The sequence below is a fragment of the Pseudochaenichthys georgianus genome, chromosome 18 (genome assembly GCF_902827115.2).
Source record: "Pseudochaenichthys georgianus chromosome 18, fPseGeo1.2, whole genome shotgun sequence".
Classification (NCBI taxonomy): Eukaryota; Metazoa; Chordata; class Actinopteri; order Perciformes; family Channichthyidae; genus Pseudochaenichthys; species Pseudochaenichthys georgianus.
Genome location: NC_047520.1, coordinates 4,749,629 through 4,773,978, shown reverse-complemented (window position 1 = coordinate 4,773,978; position 24,350 = coordinate 4,749,629). Strand labels below are relative to the sequence as shown.

The 24,350-nt window shown below is 41.8% G+C and overlaps 1 protein-coding gene across 1 annotated transcript; it reads left to right on the top strand.

Moving 5' to 3' along the window:
* The first annotated feature begins 4,696 nt into the window (after positions 1 to 4,696).
* On the top strand, positions 4,697 to 23,515 carry LOC117464026 (uncharacterized). The gene is made up of 15 exons (XM_071206637.1): positions 4,697 to 4,780; positions 7,563 to 8,047; positions 8,377 to 8,568; positions 8,726 to 8,821; positions 11,045 to 11,278; positions 13,155 to 13,302; positions 14,139 to 14,165; positions 15,243 to 15,766; positions 17,383 to 17,533; positions 18,648 to 19,516; positions 20,670 to 20,765; positions 20,873 to 21,103; positions 21,567 to 21,714; positions 21,835 to 21,861; positions 21,953 to 23,515. The coding sequence occupies exons 1-15, from the start codon at positions 4,774 to 4,776 to the stop codon at positions 22,504 to 22,506; spliced, it is 3,789 nt and encodes a 1,262-aa protein (XP_071062738.1). The 5' UTR covers positions 4,697 to 4,773; the 3' UTR covers positions 22,507 to 23,515.
* The last annotated feature ends 835 nt before the right edge of the window (positions 23,516 to 24,350 follow it).

Here is a 24,350-nt window from a genome sequence, read left to right as displayed (position 1 = left end):
ACACACACACACACACACACACACACACACACACACACACACACACACACACACACACACACGATGCTACATTGATACACAGTGGTTGTCAACGTTTTTTTCAGGAGAGTTCAGACATGTTGTGTTGTTGTACTCACGTCTGAACGCCACTCTTCAAGTCTTCCTCACCGCGAATTATTCCTCAATCTTCTCCAGGATCAACTTCTCAGCCATATCAAGGTAAAGTCCCTCACGCAGAATTAAGTCACCTGAAAAATCCACCATTAGCATGTTAGCATTTTAGCTACACACACACCTGTTGCTGCATTTGGGTCAATTAGCATGCTAGCGCCAGTTGGTAAACATACAGTATCAGTGATCAATTAAAGAAGATTAACCATACAAAGGTAAACCAAAATGATGCTAACCATAACACGTGGTCCTTCATTTCATGTAATAGGTGTGTATTTGTTTGTAGGCTAACTGCCCATGTCACTGTCACCATCAAACATTAGCCTTCTTTTTTTTTCTCTAAAACTTTATTTACAACTAAGGTAGGCTAAATTATACAGAAATCACTATAGCAGCATTACTATTCCAGAGTACCTTAATTTCAAGTAATTTAAGAGTTAATACATGATACGTCTATGTATTAAAGGTGAGTAGTTTTTGTTTGGTTCTTCAACTTCGTCTTGAGTTAGATTAGGGGTTGTGGAATATACTAGGCTAATATATTGCTATCCACCCCATAGAAAACACACTTAAAACTTCTGTTTGAATAACTTCAGATCCTATGTATTAGCTCTGCTATTAATCCTGCAGACCTGTTAGTAATCCGCCTTAATTAGTCCCACTCTCTACACCTGAGTCTCTTTTACACGAAGCAATTATTACATGTCATTTGTTAGACGCTTTTATCCAAAGCGACTTACATACATATTCAGTACTGTGGACAATCCCCACATGAAGTGTCTTGCCCAGGGACACAACGACATGCTGACTGCAGTGGGACTCGAACTTGCTACCTTCTGATTCGAAGTCTCGGCCAAGCTCCGAAAAAATTATATAATGCACCGCTTCTAAAAGAATAAATGTTTTTAGTATAGTATAGTATTCATTGTTAGACATTGCCATGCCATACACTTGTATCTCAGCTTGATTAGATTGGAAAAGCATACAAAGACAAAGTATTACCTTGAAGTTCGGCAATAATGTCATAACTGTATAATAATAACTGTATAGGAGAGTCTTTAAGTAAATGCTGTACTTTTTGGGGACTTTGTGGTACATGGACAACAGATGAGAATTGGACTAAGTTAGGGTTATATGTGGCCATTTGTGATTAATGCTAGGGAGTTTGTTACCCTGGGAAATCTGGCATTGACAGTCTGATGAGTAAAGGGCTGTTGGATGAAAACGCTGCACGTTAAAAATAAAGTGATAAATTATTCCGTCACTAAAGACGATGAACTCTGGGGTGATTTGATTAATTGAGCTATTTGTATTAATGTAACTACTCTGGTCATTTATCACTTCAAAATCCTCATTTATCACATAACTAATTAAGCTCTATCTTCATATCTTAAGAAAGTGCAGTTTTTAAACTTAACTAAGTAAACCTTTTAGTCATGATGTGTCATTATTACAGAAAAACTCCTGTACACTTTATGAATTTCACCAGAAGAAGGTCAGAGAATTTAATAAATAAAATCAGTACAAATAATCAAAGGGGTTAACACGATTAACCAGATTATCAGGAACAGGTCATAAGAAGTCCTTTGTAAATGAAGATAGTGATATCATTGATACTTATCAGAGTAATAAATCAGGTGAGTAAAGGGAATTTATGACGCCATAAACCTGGCTACATAACCCTTGTTGCGGAATAGTTGGTGATATTAGTTTATATATCATAATAATAAGTATAACTGTATCTAAGCACAACATGTAGAGTAACATTTTAAAAAGTTACCCCCCCCCTGTATGACATGCAACAATTAAGAACCTGAGAGCACATGTGAGATAGAGAACATAACATAATACAAACCTTTGAATTAAATGAATAATAAACGTGCAAGAAAGAAAGAACGTGCAAAATATAATATAATACATTATAAAAGTCTATTTAAAATCCCGAAAAATGTATGATATTAAAACAAGCACCTAATATATGTGTAATGACGATTAAAGGTGGGGTAGGTGATTTTGGAGAAACCGGCTCGAGATCGCCAGAATTTGAAAATACACAACCGGAAGAAATCTGCCACTTCCTCACAGAGCCCCTCCTCCAACACACACGAACGCGCACATGACCAATGAGGGCACGAGATAAGTTTGTGCCCCGATGGAAGGCTGACAGGCAGGTAGGCCGTCCAGTTACTTTAGCCGGGCCGGCTCAGATGATTGGTCGAGCTTTCTACAGTGCTACAGCTTCCACAGATGACATTTTTTTATGAATTTTTTGTCAAAGCACTTCAGATATTCATTGCTATCGGGATGTTAAGAGCATTCCATGGAATATAACAAGAAGTGTATCTCGATCCGGTTTCTGAAACTTACCCACCTTTAAGTAAAAGAAATAAAAAATATAAATGTAAAGTGGATTTATTAAGTGATGTGGTACTAAAAATAGAAAACTGTGTGTGTTTTAAAGGTCCCCTATTATTCTGTTTTTCATCAATACATTACAGGTCTCAGATATATACAGAACATGTCTCTGAAGTGATTGGCTCCAAACACCAAACAGATCATTGCAGCATTACCCATAATCCTCTCTGTTTCAGCCCTGTTTCCAAAGTGCTGATTCTCTGTCTGTTACTGTAGATGAAAATAAGGAGCCCCTCCCCACGCCCCTCTGAGAGACATTTGGTTAAAAAGAACACAATGGTGCTCTAGGAGGAGATTCAGGTGATAAGGTGGGGGGGGGTTACCTTGGTCGCTGATTGGCTAATGGTTACCAAGCCAACACATCGTTATGACATCATAAAGTGGCCAAAATCTGATTCATTTTCAGACAGGTTTTTATAGAAATGGATCAAAAAGAGAGAGAATCTTTGTTCTTGAAACTTTCAGAGTCTCTTTCCACAGAGGGGACACATGTTGATGTAGAAGAGACATGGAGAAGAGGGGACACATGTTGATGTAGAAGAGACATGGAGAAGAGGGGACACATGTTGATGTAGAAGAGACATGAAGAAGAGGGGACACATGTTGATGTAGAAGAGACATGAAGAAGAGGGGACACATGTTGATGTAGAAGAGGCATGAAGAAGAGGGGACACATGTTGATGTAGAAGAGACATGAAGAAGAGGGGACACATGTTGATGTAGAAGAGACATGAAGAAGAGGGGACACATGCTTATGTAGAAGACACATGAAGAAGAGGGGACACATGCTGATGTAGAAGAGACATGGAGAAGAGGGGACACATGTTGATGTAGAAGAGACATGAAGAAGAGGGGACACATGTTGATGTAGAAGAGACATGAAGAAGAGGGGACACATGCTTATGTAGAAGACACATGAAGAAGAGGGGACACATGCTGATGTAGAAGAGACATGGAGAAGAGGGGACACATGTTGATGTAGAAGAGACATGAAGAAGAGAGGACACATGTTGATGTAGAAGAGACGTGAAGAAGAGGGGACACATGTTGATGTATAAGAGACATGAAGAAGAGGGGACACATGTTGATGTAGAAGAGACATGAAGAAGAGGGGACACATGTTGATGTAGAAGAGACATGAAGAAGAGGGGACACATGTTGATGTAGAAGAGACATGAAGAAGAGGGGACACATGTTGATGTAGAAGAGACATGGAGAAGAGGGGACACATGTTGATGTGGAAGAGACATGAAGAAGAGGGGACACATGTTGATGTAGAAGAGCCAAGAAGAAGAGGGGACACGTGTTGATGTAGAAGAGCCAAGAAGAAGAGGGGACACATGTTGATGTAGAAGAGACATGAAGAAGAGGGGACACATGTTGATGTAGAAGAGCCAAGAAGAAGAGGGGACACGTGTTGATGTAGAAGAGCCAAGAAGAAGAGGGGACACATGTTGATGTAGAAGAGACATGAAGAAGAGGGGACACATGTTGATGTAGAAGAGACATTAAGAAGAGGGGACACATGTTGATGTAGAAGAGACATGAAGAAGAGGGGACACATGTTGATGTAGAAGAGACATGGAGAAGAGGGGACACATGTTGATGTAGAAGAGACATGAAGAAGAGGGGACACATGTTGATGTAGAAGAGACATGAAGAAGAGGGGACACATGTTGATGTAGAAGAGACATGAAGAAGAGGGGACACATGTTGATGTAGAAGAGACATGAAGAAGAGGGGACACATGTTGATGTAGAAGAGACATTAAGAAGAGGGGACACATGTTGATGTAGAAGAGACATGAAGAAGAGGGGACACATGTTGATGTAGAAGAGACATGGAGAAGAGGGGACACATGTTGATGTAGAAGAGACATGAAGAAGAGGGGACACATGTTGATGTAGAAGAGACATGAAGAAGAGGGGACACATGTTGATGTAGAAGAGACATGAAGAAGAGGGGACACATGTTGATGTAGAAGAGACATGAAGAAGAGGGGACACATGTTGATGTAGAAGAGGCCGCAGAGCCATCAGCGTGTGACAGCAAAGGGAGGGATGTGTGCATGTTGGGTGTGGGCACTGAGAGTGGGAGGGACACTGAGTTCCAGGAAGAGAGCAGCACCTGTCGGAGTGGGACTCACAGCAGAGTGAAGGACTGCACTGCTCCACGTCACAGGGAAACATGCAGAGTAAGTTCTACCTAATATTACATGTTTTTAAGTAACCTCTTCTCTACACGTGGTGTGTCTCGAGTGTTCGTGTATTACCAGTTTATACAGAGGCTGTCCCATAGAAGAGTCGCACACAGACATACATCTCGGTGTTTGATTTGTTACCGACATGTTCAACAATAATAAGTCACCACTTGTTAAATATTAACAAACCAGAGAAAATGTTTACTTGTGTTATTTTGTACAATTATTATTAAACGTCTGTAAAGCTACGCATGTGTTTGCTTTGAGAAAGCACTTTTAGCTGGCTTAATGTCCTGAAGTGATGCAACATTAGTCATACAAATGTGTCGTCTTCAGTTTTCATCAGCGGCAAAAACACTCAAAATAAACATTACGGTTGACAAATGTACTATAAAATAAATCTTACAAATATTCCCATTACTGAATACCGATGTTAAATAAAGTCACGCCTTTTAAAACCTAATTAAAAGTGCCATCAGGCGTTGTTGGATTTGTGTTTTCTTTTAAACCTGTGAGGCAGCAGGTCCTGAGTTTCTGCATTCCTCAGATAGCTACTCTCAGGACAGAGTGACGCTCTTAAGTACACTTCCTGCTCGAGTCGAACAGCCTTGTGTTCACCGGTGCTGAATACAAACGGTTTTCTCGGCTCCTCTGTGGCCCATCCAGTATCAGGATAGTGCACACAACCCCACCGATACCCTGGTTTTAGTCAAATATTAAACCCAGTCATGACACTAAGGTGAGTCGTACATGACTTGAAAGGCGTGAACGACCCTCTTGTTGGTGGCGAAAAAGCACAACAAGATCCAAATGTAGTATTTCTACATATATTGTTTGTAAGAGTGCTGGAAATCTTAGCATACACCGGTTGGAAAGGAGGTTCATTTTGTAGCGTGAAACCTTGTTGTGTTTTCCTTTTGTTCACCTTGTGTAGGACTCTGTAAAGACACACCATTTTGGATTTGAATAGCACAATAACTATATGTTAGTGTACTTTATATGTAGTCTATAACAGCTGTATGGCATTGGAAATTCTCCTTGGAAAGTGGTGGAATTTCACCCTGGAAAAACCCTCCACACAGTTATAAGGATTTTAGCAGATGCATGGACTCTGGTCAAATTACTTTACCCAAATTAACAACATCCTAAACCTTGGACCCCTCTGGCGTGCAGATATTCACTCACGTCCTCCATTGTTGCCTACTGCAATGTGTAAATCTCTCACTGAAGCTGGTTCTACAGTTACCGGTATTTCTGACTTTTTTCTCCCAAAGAATTTTTATTTGTTTTGTTCTGAGAAAAAAGTCAGAATTCTGAGATTAAAGTCAGAATTCTGACTTTTTTCCCAGAACAAAAAAAAACATTTTTTGTTCAAATCCTCCCACAAAAAATATTCATGTGGCCCTAATCCTCTTCCGTACTAAATATTGTAACCATACTTGGACTTTAAAAGACATGACGTGTGTATTTTGACCTAAATACATTTCTACAATCCCAATAATTTAAAAATGTAACCCACAAGTCAACATTCATTTCCAAGAACCACTTTATTTGCCCGAATCCAAACGGTATCCATCTTGTTATAAAAACACTCAATAAGGCACCAAATAATTAGACCAATTAGAACTGAGCTCACTTACAAAACTATGTGTCAACAAAATAGTTAGTGTACTCATTTTTGATTGCCTTACATTATTGTGTTTCATATTCTGTTCTTCTACATATCATATTCTGTACATAGACTTTTTCCACTACTTTTTATTTTGTGTTTTTGTATTTGATTATATATGTTGCGTTGTTGGAGGAGCTCAGGTCAGAAGATTTGCATTGCCATTTCTACACCGTAGCTTTGTGACAATAACACCTTTGAGTCTTTGAATCAAAGCAGGCTGGTTTGAAATTGGGGAAGAGGGCATTTAACTTGAATCAGAATACCTTTATGAGTCCCACAGAGGGCACACGCACGTTGCTACAGCAGAAGCAGAGCCAAAGGCAGCTTAATGTTGTCTCACAAAAACTCACCGCTTCAATCTGGCTTTTAATGTGTTTTTATATTGCTTGATTTTAATTTGACTTCTTTTATTTTCACTATCTCTGTAAAACGACTTTGAGCACCTGTAAAAGCGCTTATAAAATAAATCTATTATTATTAATGTTACATAGAAGCATGCATAAAAAAGTATTGAAATAAAAATAATAAAGAAGTTATACAATCTACAAAATACACATCCTGTAACAGTTCTTAGGATTTAGCAGCCAGGTATATATTGCACAGTTATTAACGGCATCTATATATATTATGTTATAGTCTGTGTGTGTGTGTGTGTGTGTGTGTGTGTGTGTGTGTGTGTGTGTGTGTGTGTGTGTGTGTGTGTGTGTGTGTGTGTGTGTGTGTGTGTGTGTGTGTGTGTGTGTGTGTGTGTGTGGTCTAGCATTACTATACTTGTGGGGACCTAAATCTGTTTACACAGTCACGTGTGGGGACTCGCCTCCCTTATGGGGACAAATTGGAGGTCCCCATAAGGGACATCATTAATTTTAGGGTGAAGACTTGGTTAGGACCACTTTCTCCTACTTTAGGACTGGAAACTCAAAGTTTAGGATCTGGGACTGGACTCAGGACTTGTTCATCTCTGGCATTATAACATTAACATTAAGCTGTGTAACAACGTGCATGTCCCCTCTGTGGGACTAACAAAGGTATTCTGATTCTGATTGTACCCAAGCTTTGTGCATCTAATCACGTCCCTCCTCCCATTGGTCCTCCTCCCTGCAGGCCCTCAGTCCCCAAGCCTCGGCCGGGCGCTCTCTGAGGACCAGTTCAGCTGCTCCATCTGTCTGGAGGTGTTCGTGGAGCCCGTCACCACGCCATGCGGCCACAGCTTCTGCAAGGCCTGCCTGCTGGGCTACTGGACGCACAGCAAGAAGTTCACGTGCCCCATGTGCAAGAAGAGCTACAGCAGACGACCCGAGATGAGCGTCAACAGGGTCCTGGCCGAAATCTCCTCCCAGTTCCAGGGGCTGATGCTGGCCGGAGGATCTGGAGGAGCTGGAGGATCAGGGGGATCTTCGCGGGGATCCACCCTGAATCTGAACTCAGATACGAGCCACAGCAGCCCCGGCGGCACCGACAACGGGGAGTTTGCCCGCGCGGGGGAGGTTCCCTGCGACGCCTGCATCGGGAGGAAGGTGAAGGCTCTGAAATCGTGTTTGAACTGTCCTGGATCGTTCTGCGAAGTCCACCTCAGACATCATAAAAAGGTCTGTTTTTTTGATTCGTTAGGATTATGGCATTTCTCTTGGTTTTCATTAGCGATGCTTCTTTGTTTCTTTTGTTGTTGTTATCTGATTATTCAGTTTCCCACTTTATTCATGTGCTTGAACCTAAAAGTTAACAGCAATCCCATTCAATGTCTTTTGTTGGAGCTTCTAAATCACCCATTACTTATTCTACATGTATATATTTTAAATAGTAAAAGGAAAATGCATTTTAGGGTTACGTATGTTTTGCAAAAATGTGTGCGCGCAATACTATTTGTTTGTATTTATGTTGTGTTCACGACTCTCCTTCTCTTTGCACTAATTCCTAGGTGAAGACTCTGACGTCTCACCGTCTGATCGAACCCACTTTCCACCTGGAGGAGAAGATCTGCAAGAAACACGAGCGTCTCCTGGAGATCTACTGCCGCAGCGACCACACCTGCATCTGCACGGCCTGCGCAGAGGCCTCGCACAAATCCCACGACCTCGTCTCCGCTGAGCACGAGTGGAAGAAGAAGATGGTGAGCTGTAGCTAAAGATTCGGAAGTAACGATACGGGACAAACAATCAATAACTAGTGTACTTTTTGATTGATTGAATGGCTTTATGTCTACGGGTTTAGATTCTCCTGCCATGCGTTGATATTAATTCCACTTCTCCACAATTCTCTTCCTGCAGAGTAATCTGGGAAAGAAGAGGTCGGAGCTCAAACATTTGATCAAGGAGAGAACCAAGAAACTGGACGAAATCAAACAATCCATCAAGGTCATCAAGGTGAGTCGGCTGAGGGATAACAACGATGACTGGAGAGGTCATTGAAAACTAGGTAAAGGTCATGGAGAAGTCATTGAAAACTAGGTAAAGGTCATGGAGAAGTCATTGAAAACTAGGTAAAGGTCCTGGAGAAGTCATTGAAAACTAGGTAAAGGTCATGGAGAAGTCATTGAAAACTAGGTAAAGGTCCCGGAGAAGTCATTGAAAACGATGTAAAGGTCCTGGAGAAGTCATGGAAAACTAGGTAAAGGTCATGGACAAGTCATTGAAAACTAGGTAAAGGTCATGGAGAAGTCATTGAAAACTAGGTAAAGGTCCTGGAGAAGTCATTGAAAACTAGGTAAAGGTCATGGAGAAGTCATTGAAAACTAGGTAAAGGTCCCGGAGAAGTCATTGAAAACTAGGTAAAGGTCCTGGAGAAGTCATTGAAAACTAGGTAAAGGTCCTGGAGAAGTCATTGGTGAAAAAGTGTATGGACCCTGAATCAACTGTACATGATCCGAGTAAAAGGCAGCATTAAAATGTTTTTTTGCAAATGTAGGGAAAACCGAATCCTTTGGAGACAGCACATTTAGAGCCACAGACATATTACCATGATGGGTATACAGTATATGAAAATGGACATTTCAAAGGAGGGCATTTAGTAGCATTACAAGTAAAACATTGGACTTATAGGATTCACTATAACAGCTAATCCAAAATAGGTAACAACCATTGTGTGACCGTTTTGAGCCGTTTTAAAGCTGCACGTCGTGTGTTCTAACTCTTCCCGTCTCGCCCTGCATGTTAAATATTAACCAGGTAGCGAGGTAAAGCTTCATTTGCACTTCAAGAACAGTCTGATCCAGAAAAGCATAGAGGATGTGAGGAAACTCAGCTGTTGAAGGGCTAATGTTTCCGTTAAAGATACCGCAGATCGATGTCTTCTCGTGCTCTGTAGAGACAACAGGAGCATGCCTTTTGTTTTCCTCTGGCGGCATCCATGTCTCAGGCCGTCCAACCGGTGCTTCCAGAGCAAACAGAACCTTCTAGTTTCCCACCCCCTGTACGTACCTGCTGCCTGATTCAAGCACAACTCGCCTCAATAGGGAGACATGAAAGCATTACATAATCAAGTGCTTTGTTCAAGTGAAACGAGTTGAAGGAGATTTTAATTAGCATCGACGCACATGTTGAGTGTTGTTCCTGGTTTCCTGCTTGGTGACATTCGAATATACTTTTAGAAATACAATGAGGCTCATGTTACCACAGGGTGTGTGTGTGTGTGCGTGTGTGTGTGTGTGTGTGTGTGTGTGTGTGTGTGTGTGTGTGTGTGTGTGTGTGTGTGTGTGTGTGTGTGTGTGTGTGTGTGTGTGTGTGTGTGTGTGTGTGTGTGTGTGTGTGTGTGTGTGTGTGTGTGTGTGTGTGTGTGTGTGGGGGTGTGGGTGTGTTGTATAGACTTTCAGATTAAAACAATTATACTCACTGGATTCTTTAAAGAAATATTGGAGAGGAATCATAGCTACAGTAAGTGAGCAAAAAGGCCCTTACATGCTTACGCTTACATGCTCCTCTTCATACACTTTGATGACAGTAGTAGTGTGTATTGTTTAGGAAATAAAAAGCAGGAAATGGAGAATACAATTCAAACCTTTGCAGGGTAAGATTGAGACACAATGCTTGGCAGTGTCCTTCGTCTGGCGGGGGAAAACATAACCTGTTGATCCAGTTTTAGAGGCGGCAGGCAGACACTCAGGAAAGGCCGCACGATAAAGGAGCTGTGATTACTGACACTGCAGGTTCAACGGGGTTGAACTGTCATTGGTTGTAATGGTTTGTTTCAGGCTAACCCTGTCATTTGCAGATATGGGAGGAATGTAGACGACAAAAGCTTTAAGGCGAGGTAGGATTAGACGGACACAATACAAATATGAACATGGAAATGAGCATAATGGGCCCCTTTAAGTCTACCGAACAGATTGTACTCCAGAAAGTGCTCCATCCTATGTTTCCCACAATGCAACCCTTCTTTTTTTTTACATTAAACCCTTTCTGGTTGACCTAAAGTTTGCAATGCACACTTTCTCGTAGATATTCAAGTGAAATCTAAACAAAAACATTGACGTCATTGGGATTCTTTTCTAAGCCTTCAGAAATCTCATTCAGAGCCACAGAAGAAAGTACAGTCTTTTGAGGAGACTTAATCTGTCCACATTCCTCTCCTTCATGTCCCCTCCTTTGCAGGCCAGCTCTCAGAAGGAGCTGGAGGAGAGCTGGCAGGTGTACGCTGAGCTGCAGCGCCTGGTGGAGCAGAGTCAGGCGGAGTTGGTGGAGCTGATCGCCAAGAGGCAGCGCGAGGGCGAGCGCCACGCGCAGGAGCTCGCCCGAGGTCTGGAGAACGAGCTGAGCCAGCTGAGGAGCCGCAGCAACGAGCTGGAGGCGTACGCTCGCACCCAGGACAAAGTGCTCTTTCTGCAGGTGGGTGACGCTCTCAGGTGACACGCGGCAGCCATGTTGGTAAAGCTCGTTAGAAACAAAAGACCTGAAGATTGGGCGGTGGTGGCGAAGTCGATAGGGAGTTGGCTTGGCAACTGGAAGGTCACCGGTTCAAGTCCCGGCAAGACCAAGTGCTACGGAGGTGTCCCGGAGCAAGGCACCGTTCCCCACACTGCCCCGGGCGCCGTTCAAAATGGCAGCCCACTGCTGCTAACACTAGGATGGGTGAAATGCAGAGAAACAATTTCCCCACGGGGGATTAATAAAAGTCCATCTTATCTTAAGATGCTTTTTTTTTTGCAGACATAGCACTTTCAGTACATTATATAAAGTACAGTCTGTTAAAGGAAAGAAAAATACCCATTCCCGTTGTTGTTATTTTCATATTCAGATGAACTCATTTCAAATGTTAAAACATTTCTGAAACATTTGTCGGTCACATTTTCGTTGTGGTTTTTAAACACAGGAAGTACTGTAAGGCAGAATGCTCAAATGTTCACCTCGTCTTCGTCTTTTGGTGTAGCTCTTCCATTCCTTTCACTGCTAATGATGATCAATATTTTAAATCAGGACCACGCTGCAACTGACATTTTAAAAATGCATGCTGGCACACTGAGCAATACTTCAGTCAGTTTTCCAGCGTGTAGCCTACATACACAGCATGTATTATGCATTTAGGACAGCGAGGGAGCTAATTAAGTTTAAATCCTGGAGACTCAGATGCTGCTGCTCCACTTACAGTAATGCCAAGACATCCACCTCAACACACTTTATGATCATTGATAATGTTTCTCACCAAGCTGGGACTGTATATATATTCAAAATGATCTATTATTCTCACATAATAACCAAGTGTCTCGCAGACCTCCATGGTTGCGTTAGCCGCAGTTGCTAGGAGATGTGTAACACGACATGAAACGCCTCCAGGAACAGAGCCAGCTGTTATGGAAGTCCCCCCTTGTGCATTTACCCTGGACTGTTTATGTAAATATAAAGTGGATTTGCTTTCATGAAAGACGTCTTTGAAGCTATTCCAGATAGTATGAGAGGAAGCATGATAAGGCATACAGCTACACATAACGATTGCAGACAGATCTGTAATCTGTTAAACACTTCTTTACTTTGATTTTAAGAGATACATCGCAGTCAAAGTCAACTTTAATGTCAATCTTACTCGGTTTGTGTTTGTGAGAGGTCGAAATGACGTTTCCAACAATGCCGAGTGTAAAATTATACATTATACAGATATGTATAACAATATGTATAACATATATATATCCTATATACACAATAACCAGACACATGTACACACAATAAGATAAAAAAACACACAACAATCAATATACAAAATAACAGTCACTTATTTGATTGATTTAAATACTGCATTGTCTTGTTTATGTTTCTTATGCTGGTGTTATCTATTGTGTATCTTATTTTTTGTGTTTTTTGTGACCTTGAGAGCCTTGAAAGGAGCCTATATAAAATAAATGACTTATACTTATTATTATTGTTACTTCAATATCAATATGTTTGGTGCAAGATTGTCCATAAAATGCGTATTTATTGCAGATTGTCCAAAAAAGTGTCTTGTGCTGAATTTGAGTGTCTGAGTGTGTGCGGGGAGTTATAGTCCAGTGGGGGCAGGGGAGAGAGAGGGGAGGCAGGATAGGGAGGGGAGGGAGAGGGGAGAGTTCAGCCTCCTGACAGCCTGGTGTAAAAATCAGCATAGTGTCAAGATGTTTGCCCCATAAAGCTGTAGAAATCCTATTTGGTGTTCTTTTCACTGACATTTTTTTATTTCCGCGGATGGATATTTACATGTTCATTGAGTATTGCATCACTTAATCATTTCCTGCAGAACCTGGCGACGCTGACACCCCCACCCGAGCCCACCGATTGGTCGGCAGTCAGCATCAACACTGACCTCTACCTGGGAACCATCCGCTCCTCCGTCAGCGGCCTCGTGGATAAATTCCACGAGGAGCTCAAGAGACTGTACGGGAAAGGTGAGGGCGAAAATAAATGTTTCCCTATTTCACGATAAATTGCTGTCATTTTTGAAAATTGCGTCAATGTGTGAGGAGATAAAGTCGGGAAATAAACAGGAATGTGTCACAAACCTAATGACAATGTGCAAGTTCCCATTACAAACTGATAGGATTGTACACAATAAAAGGAACACCTTTTTGTAATTCAACTATCCTACAAAATATGGCTGTAAAAAGCTCATAAGCATATTGAACAGCTGTTGTACTGGATTGTATTGTAAGTTATCTTGTTATGTTGTCCACCCCCTATTTAACAAAACTCCACATGGCTGATTTTATACCAACACTCGTATTTAAAAAAAAAACATAAATGGATGAAAATGTAGTTTAATGTGCCATTTTAAAACTTTGATTTAGAAAATAAAAGCCTTTCAAAAGTTGTAATTTCAAAATAAAAGCATTCGGCAGGCCCCTTTTTTATATTGTAAATGCAAAGTGAAAACAACATCCACCCTTCCTCGTCTGATATTCACCACATATCCAGCACAAAATCCCCAAACAGCGACATATAGGTCAGTGTACGTACGAGCACTTTGAAATAGAAACGTGACTCATCACTGCGCCACACGCTCACACACAAACAAGATGGTGGGACAGATGGAGATAGTTGATGCCGCAGTTCAGCCACTTGGAATCAGCGAGAGATGAGTGACAGCAGCACATGTCTCTCAGCGTGTATAGCTCTGGATCAGATACGTGTTAACCACCCACACGTGCCATCTGCTTCCACTTTGACACCATTACTTTAGACGAATGACTCGCTGACACGGTCTCTATCTCTTTCCCTCTCGCAGAGCTCCGGAGGGTACAGAACTATTCAAGTGAGTACATTCATTTTGTATTTGTTCGTCTTCTGTTTCTAGTTTTTTTTCAAGGCTGGTTTGTTCTTATAAAGGATTTTTTAAAGTTCTTGAAGTTCAGTTCTCTAAATTGCCCACAAGATGGCCCTAGTTCTTCAGATCCAAACGCGATCCAGAGGCATGTCGCCAGTGTCAAATTGACTGTAATCATTGGACGATATAATTTAAAATGGAGATATTGTACTTTTTATTCCAGTAAATGCATTTCTACAGATATTTTAAATATAGACTTAAGATTGTCATTGCCATACTCTGTAGCTGCTGTGCATATGACAATAAAGCCTTTGAATCTGGAATCTAGATACCTTGATTTAACATAAAATCATTAAATACATTATTTAGAAAATATAATAATTCCAGTTAAATGTCTTGCAATCCAACACAGGTCGTTTCACTGGGAAGTTAGAATTGCGCAAAGCTTCAGCAAACATTTACCACGACTTTGACTTGTAATGCAACATTGTGTGTTTTACTGGAGTTAAGGATCTGGAACTTCTGCTCCACCCATTTTGAATGTTATCAGTTCATGATATGACCGTTATCAGTTATTACCACTACGGTTATAATGCTACATACAGGACATACTGCACCTACCCTCACGTTGTAAAACTGTTGGGGTTATTAACACGGGGTTAAGGTTGTGAATTGGAATAACAGTACTTGGTTTGATTTAGACACCAATTGTACACGGTTAGCCTTAGGAAAACATCAAGGTTAAGGTTGAATGAAGACATTTTTTACGTAACTTAAGTGTTAGTTTAGTTCATTACATGTTTAAACCTCTGCTGTGGAAATCAGACTACTGAGTCAATTAGGAGCAATAGAGCCATACCACCTTAAATCTAAGCACCCAATAATAATGGCCATTTAATTAACTGATAACAATGGTCTATCATTAAATTAAGAGTGCCATAACAACTGTAACAGGGACATTTTTGACAGTCTTTATACATGTTTACTGTTGCATCAAGCAGACAATCCATTATTATGAAAATGTACATTTTTTTATATAATGTTTTATTATCGTTCGATTTCCAGGTGAGGTGATTTTAGACCCTGCCACGGCCCAGAGGAACCTGGTTGTGTCCGAAGACGGCCGCCAGGTGAGATACGAAGAGCGTAAGACCTCCCACAGCGAGGGTCCCAAACGCTTCAGCCCCGCCCTCTTCGTCCTGGGTCGAGAAGGCCTCACCTCCGGGCGCCACTACTGGGAGGTGGACATGGGGCACAAGACGGCCTGGACGCTCGGCATGGCTGGCACCTCGGCCCGACGCAAGGGGGAGATCAAGCTGAGTCCCGAGGGGGGGTTCTGGTGCCTGTGGCTGAAGAACGGGGAGGTGAAGGCTTTGGCTTCGTCCCGCCTCCCTCTGCTGCTGCCGTCCCAGCCCAGTAAGGTGGGAATCTTCCTGGATTACGAAGGGGGCCAGATTTGCTTCTACGACGTGAAGGCGCATCTGCATCTCTACACGTTCGTGGATACCTTCAACGAGAGTCTGTACCCAATCTTCAGCCCCTGCCTCACCCAGGAGGGGAAGAACTCTGCGCCTCTCATGATAAGCTCTGTTAAACACACCTGAGATCAATTCAACAGGTTAAGTGCCCATACTTTTTATCTAATCTAATCCAATCAGATCATTTTGCCATTTATTTGGTCTTTAAACATAATTTGTTGTCTTCTTAACGAGCCTATCCTAAAACAGTTTTACTTGTTTGCATAGCACTTTATCTCGATCATCTTAATAACAAAGACAAAGTCAAAACTACCCAGTACAACATGTTCTCATAGTACGGGCACGTTATTGCATTAGTTTAAGCTAAATCAGGCTCAATACAGATATTTTAAGGGACAATGACTAACAGAGTGACTGTTTCAAAGTAATACAACCAAAGCATTGTGAATGTTCGGTGTGTTTGGATCCCGGGAAACCAAAATGTAAGAGATGTATTTACAATTTGGTTATTTAATAGTTACAAATTGTTGCCTCATCCTGTATACCCTTATCTTAAAGTGGACCTATTATGCTATATTTGAAACATATATTGTAGGGCCATACCTATACAAACCATGTCTGTGAAGTTTTTTGCTTAAAATACCAAATAGATCACCCATTGTAGCCATGGCTCATATCCCTCTATTCCAGCCCTGTTCCAAAAAGGCTGATTCTGCTTTAAATGGAACGGCTGCTGCTAGCCACGCCCCTTTGTAGCGTCACGCAGCTTTCCCCTGCTAAGAGTTTTCTACCGGGAGAAACTCAGCTAAACGCTGCAGTGATTAATATTATGCTCCCAACCACTTGAAGCATTATTTCTGAAACAGTATGGAGCTCAAACGTTTCTCTTTGCAGGGTTTACCGCAAGGACATTACGTTACACATATTCTCTCCAGTAGCCTACAGCGTTAGCTTTGCGTTAGCATGCTTGCTAATTTGGACAGAAGATATTAGTCCCAAAACACGCCACACATTGTTTCTGATACAGCACAAAGCTTGACATGTTCTTTCTTAGTGTTTACCGCTAGAACAGGGCTATTATATAAATTATATATAACAACTTTAAGTGCCTCCTGCAGACATCCTGCTAAATACACAGACACACAGCTGCGAGAGGGGATTCAGCTAGATGACTGTATACGGAGACGATAGGTTGGGACATGTCACGTGTGCCGGATGTCGCCAATGACGTAATAGGAGCCAAGATGCTGGATCTGCTTGTTTGCAGATTTTCTTTGTACATACTGAAACTCTGTATGACATGTTAACAATGGCTGTTTTTAAACATGTTCCGACATTGAAACCATGTTCTGTATTTTGATATCAAATGTCTGCTTTTGTACCCTTTATCCTAACATTCTAATAAAGATTATCAATCACAAATAATGCAGAATTGTCTTCCTTGATTCTGCACTCATAAACATAATATATAAAAATGCTAAGCTAAGCTAAGTAGCTGCTAACTAGCATTCAGCTACCACCTACAAGTGGTAAACAAAGTAGCAAAAAACCCATGAACTAAATTGAAAGCAGCCAGGAAATACAAAAGTAGTTAAATCCAAATAGTTGTATTGTCATCTTACATTACAAAAATGTATCACATGATGCCTTAAAAAACTACAAATATGGCCTGAAACGATCAACCATAACTCCCCTGCAGAAGAGTTTGAAGCCATTCCTCCTGCAAGGGCCAGAGGGTACACATTTGTATCTGGGGTAAAAAGAGGGGAGGAGGGGGGATATATTTTGGGTCTTTTGGAGGGGGCAGTGGAGGTGGCAGTGGTTATAGCCTGTCTCATGTGTCAGTGTACAGCGGAGCTCTGACGCAGCTGCTCTCTGGTGAGTGCTTCTGCTTTTTCTATCGTCTTCTTGTCCTCCACTGCATTTTCATTTCCTTACCATCACATCTCTGTGCACCAGTACATCTATTTGGGGAGTGTTGTTTGTATAATTTGTATCACTGATTGGCAGTAAGTGTCTATGATCTGTGCTAAGGCCTTTTCTCTGTAGTTAAACAGAATAAACCCTTCTATCAAGTTTTGTTTTTCTGTTTCCATGTTTAGAGCACAGCAAAACAGGTCACTGGCTAGATTAATATGTTTGGAAAGTTGTTAATCCGGCCTGCTGTGAATAAGTGCTCTGGCCTCGTCTCGAGGAAAAGTCAAACTCACTTACGGCTTCATACACACTCAAAATAAATCAACAAGCGTGATATATTTAGCCGCAGCTTAAGTAAAGAGACACATGACTTGAGCATGAGCAGATCTTATTTAAATATTACATGCAGGTATAAGACTATCACAAATATATAGATATGTGTTTGTCAAAATGGCCAAAAATATGTTTGAGGTCACGTTAAAACAGTGTTGCCATAATGTTTTTCGTCCACCAGAGAATGCTGAAACGTTTTTTTTCCGCCTCTTATATATTCCACTCAATATATTCTAAAAATGCTTTTGTAATGTGTTTAAATTAAATACCAATTAATTATCTGTGCAAAGCTGCTCCATTTTTGTCTTGCAAGCCAATCAGAGCAGTTTCATTGAGGCGTCAAAATGGAGCGTTTTAAACCGAGGCCTTAGAAAGGTTTTTTTATTTAGACGGTATGAGAAAAATAAAGTATTTTTTGATCAATAAATATGTAAACCTAAAATGCAAGTATGAACCTGAAAACGACAATGATATGTCTCCTTTAAAAAACGAAAAGGAATAATATAAACAACACTCCCCAAATCTTGCAAGGGCTCATTTATTGCAAACCGAGATATTTCCGATATCTGGCTTGAGTTTGAGATAATAAATGTCATGCTTTGCTTCATAATTCTGCATGAAATGACCTCACCTAAAGTCATGCCATCTAACCCGAGCGCCCCTTAATATCACAGCAGGTTTGATGCCCGGTTCAGAGCCTGGTTGCTTGCGCTGAAAATGACCCTGCCAATCTGCTGTGCAGGAATGGCCTCCACCGGGAACCTCTCTGAAGAGCAGGTGCACTGCTCCATCTGTCTGGACGTCTTCACCAACCCCGTGTCCATCCCCTGCGGACACAACTTCTGCCAGAGCTGCATCATGGGATACTGGAAAACCAGCACTTTGTACCAGTGCCCGATGTGTAAGAAGTCTTTCTGCAAGAGGCCGGACATTAGCATCAACACGGTGCTGAGGGAAATCGCAGAGCAGTTCAAGGAGATCAGGGTTAGAAGTGCGGAAGAAAAGGTGAGCGAGGAGGTGGAAGGCGTGAGCGAGAAGAAGTGGACGATGGAAAGAAAGAAAAAGGAGGATGAGGAGAGGCTTTTGGAGGAGGAGCAGAAGCAAGATGTTCGGGAGGAGGTGAGAAGTAAGGAAGAGAAAATGCTTCTCCCAGAGGATTTACCACCGCTTATCCCCCCTGTGCCAGCACCCAGAAGATCTGCTCCAGCCTCACCAGATCAGGAACCACCTCCACTGCTCCAAATATCCCCCCCACCTTCACCTCAAATCCCTACTCCTTCACCTCCCTCCTCTTCACTCCCACTCCCTGCTTGGGAGGAGGTATTCTGTGATGTTTGCCTGGGCGACGGCAGACCAAACGCCATCAAATCCTGCCTCGTGTGTCTCACCTCCTACTGCGAGGAGCACCTGAAGGCTCATTCGGCCCGGTTCACCAAGCACAAGCTGATGGAGCCCGTCGCCAACATGGAGGACCGGATGTGTCCGAAGCACGAGAGGCTCCTGGAGCTCTTCTGTAAGAAGGACCAGACCTGTGTGTGCGTCCTCTGCACCGAGACCGACCACCGGGCGCACTACACCGTCCCCGTGGAGAGGGAATGGATGGAGAAAAAGGTACAAATCTTAAGCCGCGTTCACACTGCGGTACTTTTCCCACAAAGGTTCATGCGAACTTAGTTCATGCAAACTCTTTAGTTCGCATGAACTAAGTACAGATCGCGTTCACACCGGAAAAAGTCCCTGGGGGTGGATTAGGCAAATGAAGCCGCTGATGTCACTTCTTCTTCTTCTGCTTTGGGTTTACTGGCAGGCCGCAAACCACTTCACGGCGTATACTGCCGCCCAAAGTCCCCGGCCGGAAGTCCCCGGAGTTGGGGACTGGCTTCAGTAGAAGCTGCTGGGAGTCCCAGCAGCTTCTACTGAAGCCTTCCGAGTAAATCGCCAGAACGCCGACACCTCCTCATCTTCACCGCTCCCATGTTTTATTTTGTGTTTCCATAAGTTAGTCTCTCTGTGTTTCTGCGCTGGGCTAATGCTAATGCTAATAATGCTAATGCGAGGATAATAAAATGGCGGCTTCACAAAACTTTTTGGGAGTTTTACGGGGCGTGGTTTGCAATTCGCCCAGCCAATCAGGAATATAGCTCTTTTCTCAAAAAAGAGCCGCTCGAAAGTCCCTGCTCTCTAGCAGGGACTTTCGAGCGGGTAAAAAGGTTTGCATGAACTACTTTTAGTACCGGCTCTTTTTGGTGTGAACGCGATCATGAACTAAGTTCGCATGAACCTTTGTGGGAAAAGTACCGCAGTGTGAACGCGGCTAATCCATGTTTTCTTATATCAGTTAGTAGAGGGGCTTTCAAGGTAGACACCTTGGTGGTGTGTGTTTGATTGAGAAAGCCAAAGAAAATGTGATCTTTCAACCGTCAAAACGAAAATGATTTCCTGATTAGACGATTGGGGATTGTTGTCATACGGGAACCATCACTTGACTTTGCCCCTATTACTTGTACAAAATACATTTTAACTAACCATAATATAACACTTTCATCAATCTTGGAATTGATCTACTCTGACCTCTTACTGATCAACCACATTATATTACCTAAAAGTGTTTATGTTGAAGATCATTTAAAACACGACGAAGTATTCATATCAGCACGGGCAATGCTCCATGCCCCCAAAACCGAAACTACAACAATAAAAGTAAAGACGGATATGTTTGTGGTGTCGTGTGTTTGCCTGTCACCGGCTTTGTTTGTGTGTGCAGGCGCAGCTGAAGATGACAGAAATAGACATCCAGCAGATGATCCAGGAGAGAGAGAAAAAGTTGCATGATATCAAACTCTGCGTGGAAGAAAACAAAGTGAGTCCTGCTGAGCTCAAACACAGAATGGCCCGTTAAACTCCAGTGTGATGCATTTAAACAAAGGTTATTATCCAACGTTGAGCGGTGTATTGTGTATTTTCCAGGCCAGCGCTCAGAGGGAGGTCGAGGAGAGCATGCAGGTCGTCTCAGAGCTGGTTCGCTCCATCCATAAGACTCAGGGCGAGCTGGTGTTGGGCATAGAGGAGAAGCAGAGGCAGACGGAGAGGTGGGCTGACGGCCTCGTCGCCGGACTGGAGCAGGAAGTCGCTGAGCTGAAGAGGAGGAACACAGACCTGGAGAACGTGGCTCGGACAGACCACATTCACTTCTTAAAGGTGGAAGAGCATTGTTGTGTAAAGAGAAGTTGGCGACCACCTAACGGTTTAAGATCTTTAAGATCCAAATCATCTAATGTCGGGATGTTTGGCATCTATGTTTCATGCTAATTTTCAGAAATTGAACGAGAGCTACAGTTACCACAGTAGCTTTCGATTGCAAGGAGAAATAGTTTAGGAGTATATGCTGGTAAAATAAACCCTTTACTTTTCTTACACCATTTGATTTGTGCTCAAACAACAGTGCCCTGTTCTAAAATGCAGTGCAAACCAAAGGCAAATCATAAAAAATGTACTGCAGGCTGCTTTAAAGAGTACTCCAAAATAGAAATTATTACTGAAGGTTTTGTAAATACATATGTGCAGGCTTGCAACATGTTCTAATTTGAATAGAAATTCTGGATATATTTGTGTATTGACTAACCTAATTCTATTTCATTTCTTATGCTTTATCTCTCCGTAGAGCTTCCCAGCCCTTAGCACTCCTCCTTCTGTCAAAGACTGGTCTGAGACCAGTGTTCCCACTGCCATGTGTGTCGGCATGATCAGGAGATCTTTGTCCAAACTGGAGGTAGCATTAAAGGAAATGATCCGCAAACTGGCGGAAAGTGGTACGATTTCCTTTAACATTGAAATACAGATTTGATCTGTTTTTGTTTGAGAGTGAATTGAGAGCATCGCCAGGATAAGATGGACACTTTATCTTATAGTTTACTTCTGTTTTTCCACAGAGATCAAGAAGATTCTGAAATATACAGGTATTTGTTTGGCACTCGGTGTGGTTTTCTTTTCCTCATCTTGAAACTGTCAAACTAAATAAATCTTTCATTATGTCTCGTGTTTCTATAGTGGACGTAACCCTGGACCCTGAGTCCGCCAACCCCTGGTTGCAGCTTTCTCAGGACAGGCATCAGGTGAGACACCTGGGCGCGTGGCAGGACCTCCCAGATCATCCTCAACGCTTCGACACCGTGGTCGTCGTCCTGGGCCGCGAGGGCTTCACCTCAGGAAGACATTACTGGGAGGTCCAGGTGGGGGACAAGGACGACTGGTACATGGGTGTGGCCAGGTCTTCGGTCAACAGGAAGGGCAAAATTGTTATAAGTACTTCCCAAGGCTACTGGGCTCTGGCCATGAAGAAAGGCCAGGGGTATCGTGTGTCAACATCCCCGCCATTACCGCTTGCCATCGACCCCAAGCTCAAGCGAGTGGGCGTGTACGTGGACTACGAGGAGGGGCAAGTGTCCTTTTATGATGTGAAGGCTTTGACCCACATTTACACATTCAAAGATACGTTCACAGAGAAGATCTTGCCCTTCTTCTACCTATACTGCTGCGACAAAGCCTCTGATACCATTGTGATATCTCCTGTGATTGAGAAGAGCCCGATCAAGCAAAGCTAAGGACACGTTTGACAGTAAAAACAGCACTGAAGATATGTACGAGAGTGAAAACTGACTGTGTTATGTTGCAGCCGCCATACTTGCTCTGATCAAATCCTGTATATGTATTTCATGTACAGTGTAGCCCTACAACATATTGATTCAACAACTTATGTATTATATCTGTTCAAGTTATATGAAGCCTTAAAGGGATAGTTTGACATTTTGGGAAAAATACATCATAAAATACAACTTTCATCACTAAATCTGAGCCTAATGTTGATTTTAATTTTCTCTTACTTGAAAACTGTTGCGTTATGCGTAGCGGGAAGCTGCAATCACACATCTCATCCCTTAATGGTCGCCATATCGTCTACTTAGCAAAAGGGGAGAAACAAGTAATGATGGCAGTTGTTAAGCAACACATACATGTATTTGATTTGTTCTCTAGATACCCCAATTCTGTTATCAGGGAAGCCATCAGTATGTTTATTTGGTTAATTAAGCAGTCTGTAATTATTTGGTACAGCAAACGATAACGCCAATGCTAGCTAGCTTGAAATGTACATATAGGCTACTAGCATGTTAACAGTGTAGCCTACAACATGAAAGTAACCAAAATTGAGACACAGGATAGAGCCGTTAGTTAGCTTAGCATAAATGGGGGTTTTACAGTATGTTCAAGAATATTTCTTCTTTGTTTTGCACAACTAATATGATTTATAAGAAGTGAACATGTACAGACGCAGGCTAGCTGTTTCCAGTACTTATGCTAAGCTTACAATATTTACCATTCAGACATAAAAGTAAAAAAAGTTTTGAAACAGTTGGTCTTTCATGTAACTCTTAGCAAGAACATGACGCGTAGTTTCTATAATTACCGCTTCTAACCGCATGACATTTCATAAAATCTAAAGAAAGTGTAGTTTCCAGATTGCATGTTGATTTGTAATCAAGTGTGATTGATGCGGCTAAGGTTGCTACGTGAGTTCATGATTTATAACAATAAATGTTCCTTGAAGAAATGTCAGTATTTGTCTTTCTTGAAAAAACGGTTTCATTTCAGTAAAATGTCTCTTGACCACTTCCAGTAACCACAGCGCCTTCAGGGCTCTTCTCGTCATGATGATTATTGCATTGTTTGTGGTGCGATAAATGACAGCGTAGGCCTACCATGTTTCTGTGAGAGGTCGTTCAGTCCTTTGGAAAACACTGAAGAACCATGGAAAATCTGGTGTGTCATTCTTTCAAATAATTTAGCTGTTTTTTCTTTTTGTTTTGATTTTGAAATACAGAAATGTAGTAATGTGATGCGGGAAAAAAATCTGCAAGTTCATTCATGCGCAACGGACTCATTGTATTCTAAACAGCCATAAATATTGACCTGATTCTCAAGATGTAACTTTTGGGCTCTTTTCCACCTACTAATGTTATGTTCTAGCATTTATTTATTTATTTGAATTTTAAGAAATTATTCACAAAGCATACATGACCAAATAAACACATATAGATATATGAATTAACTACATAACAGTTGACAAATCCGAAATGAGATAATAATAATAGCATTAATAATACAAATAAAAGAATGGAAACAATATTAACACTCAGGTATACAGTATGTCAATTTGTATGTTCCTTATAAGTCTTCATTATAGTGTTCTACACTTTACCCATGTTCCCATCTTTCCTCAAAGTTATGCATTTGGTTTCTAATTCTCATAGTTGTTTTCTCCATTCCATATATTTCAATTGCTAGGTTAATCCATTGTGAGTTTATTAAAGGTGGGGTAGGTAAATTTGAGAAACCGGCTCGAGATCGCTAGAATTTGAAAATACACAACCGGAGAAAACCTGCCACTTCC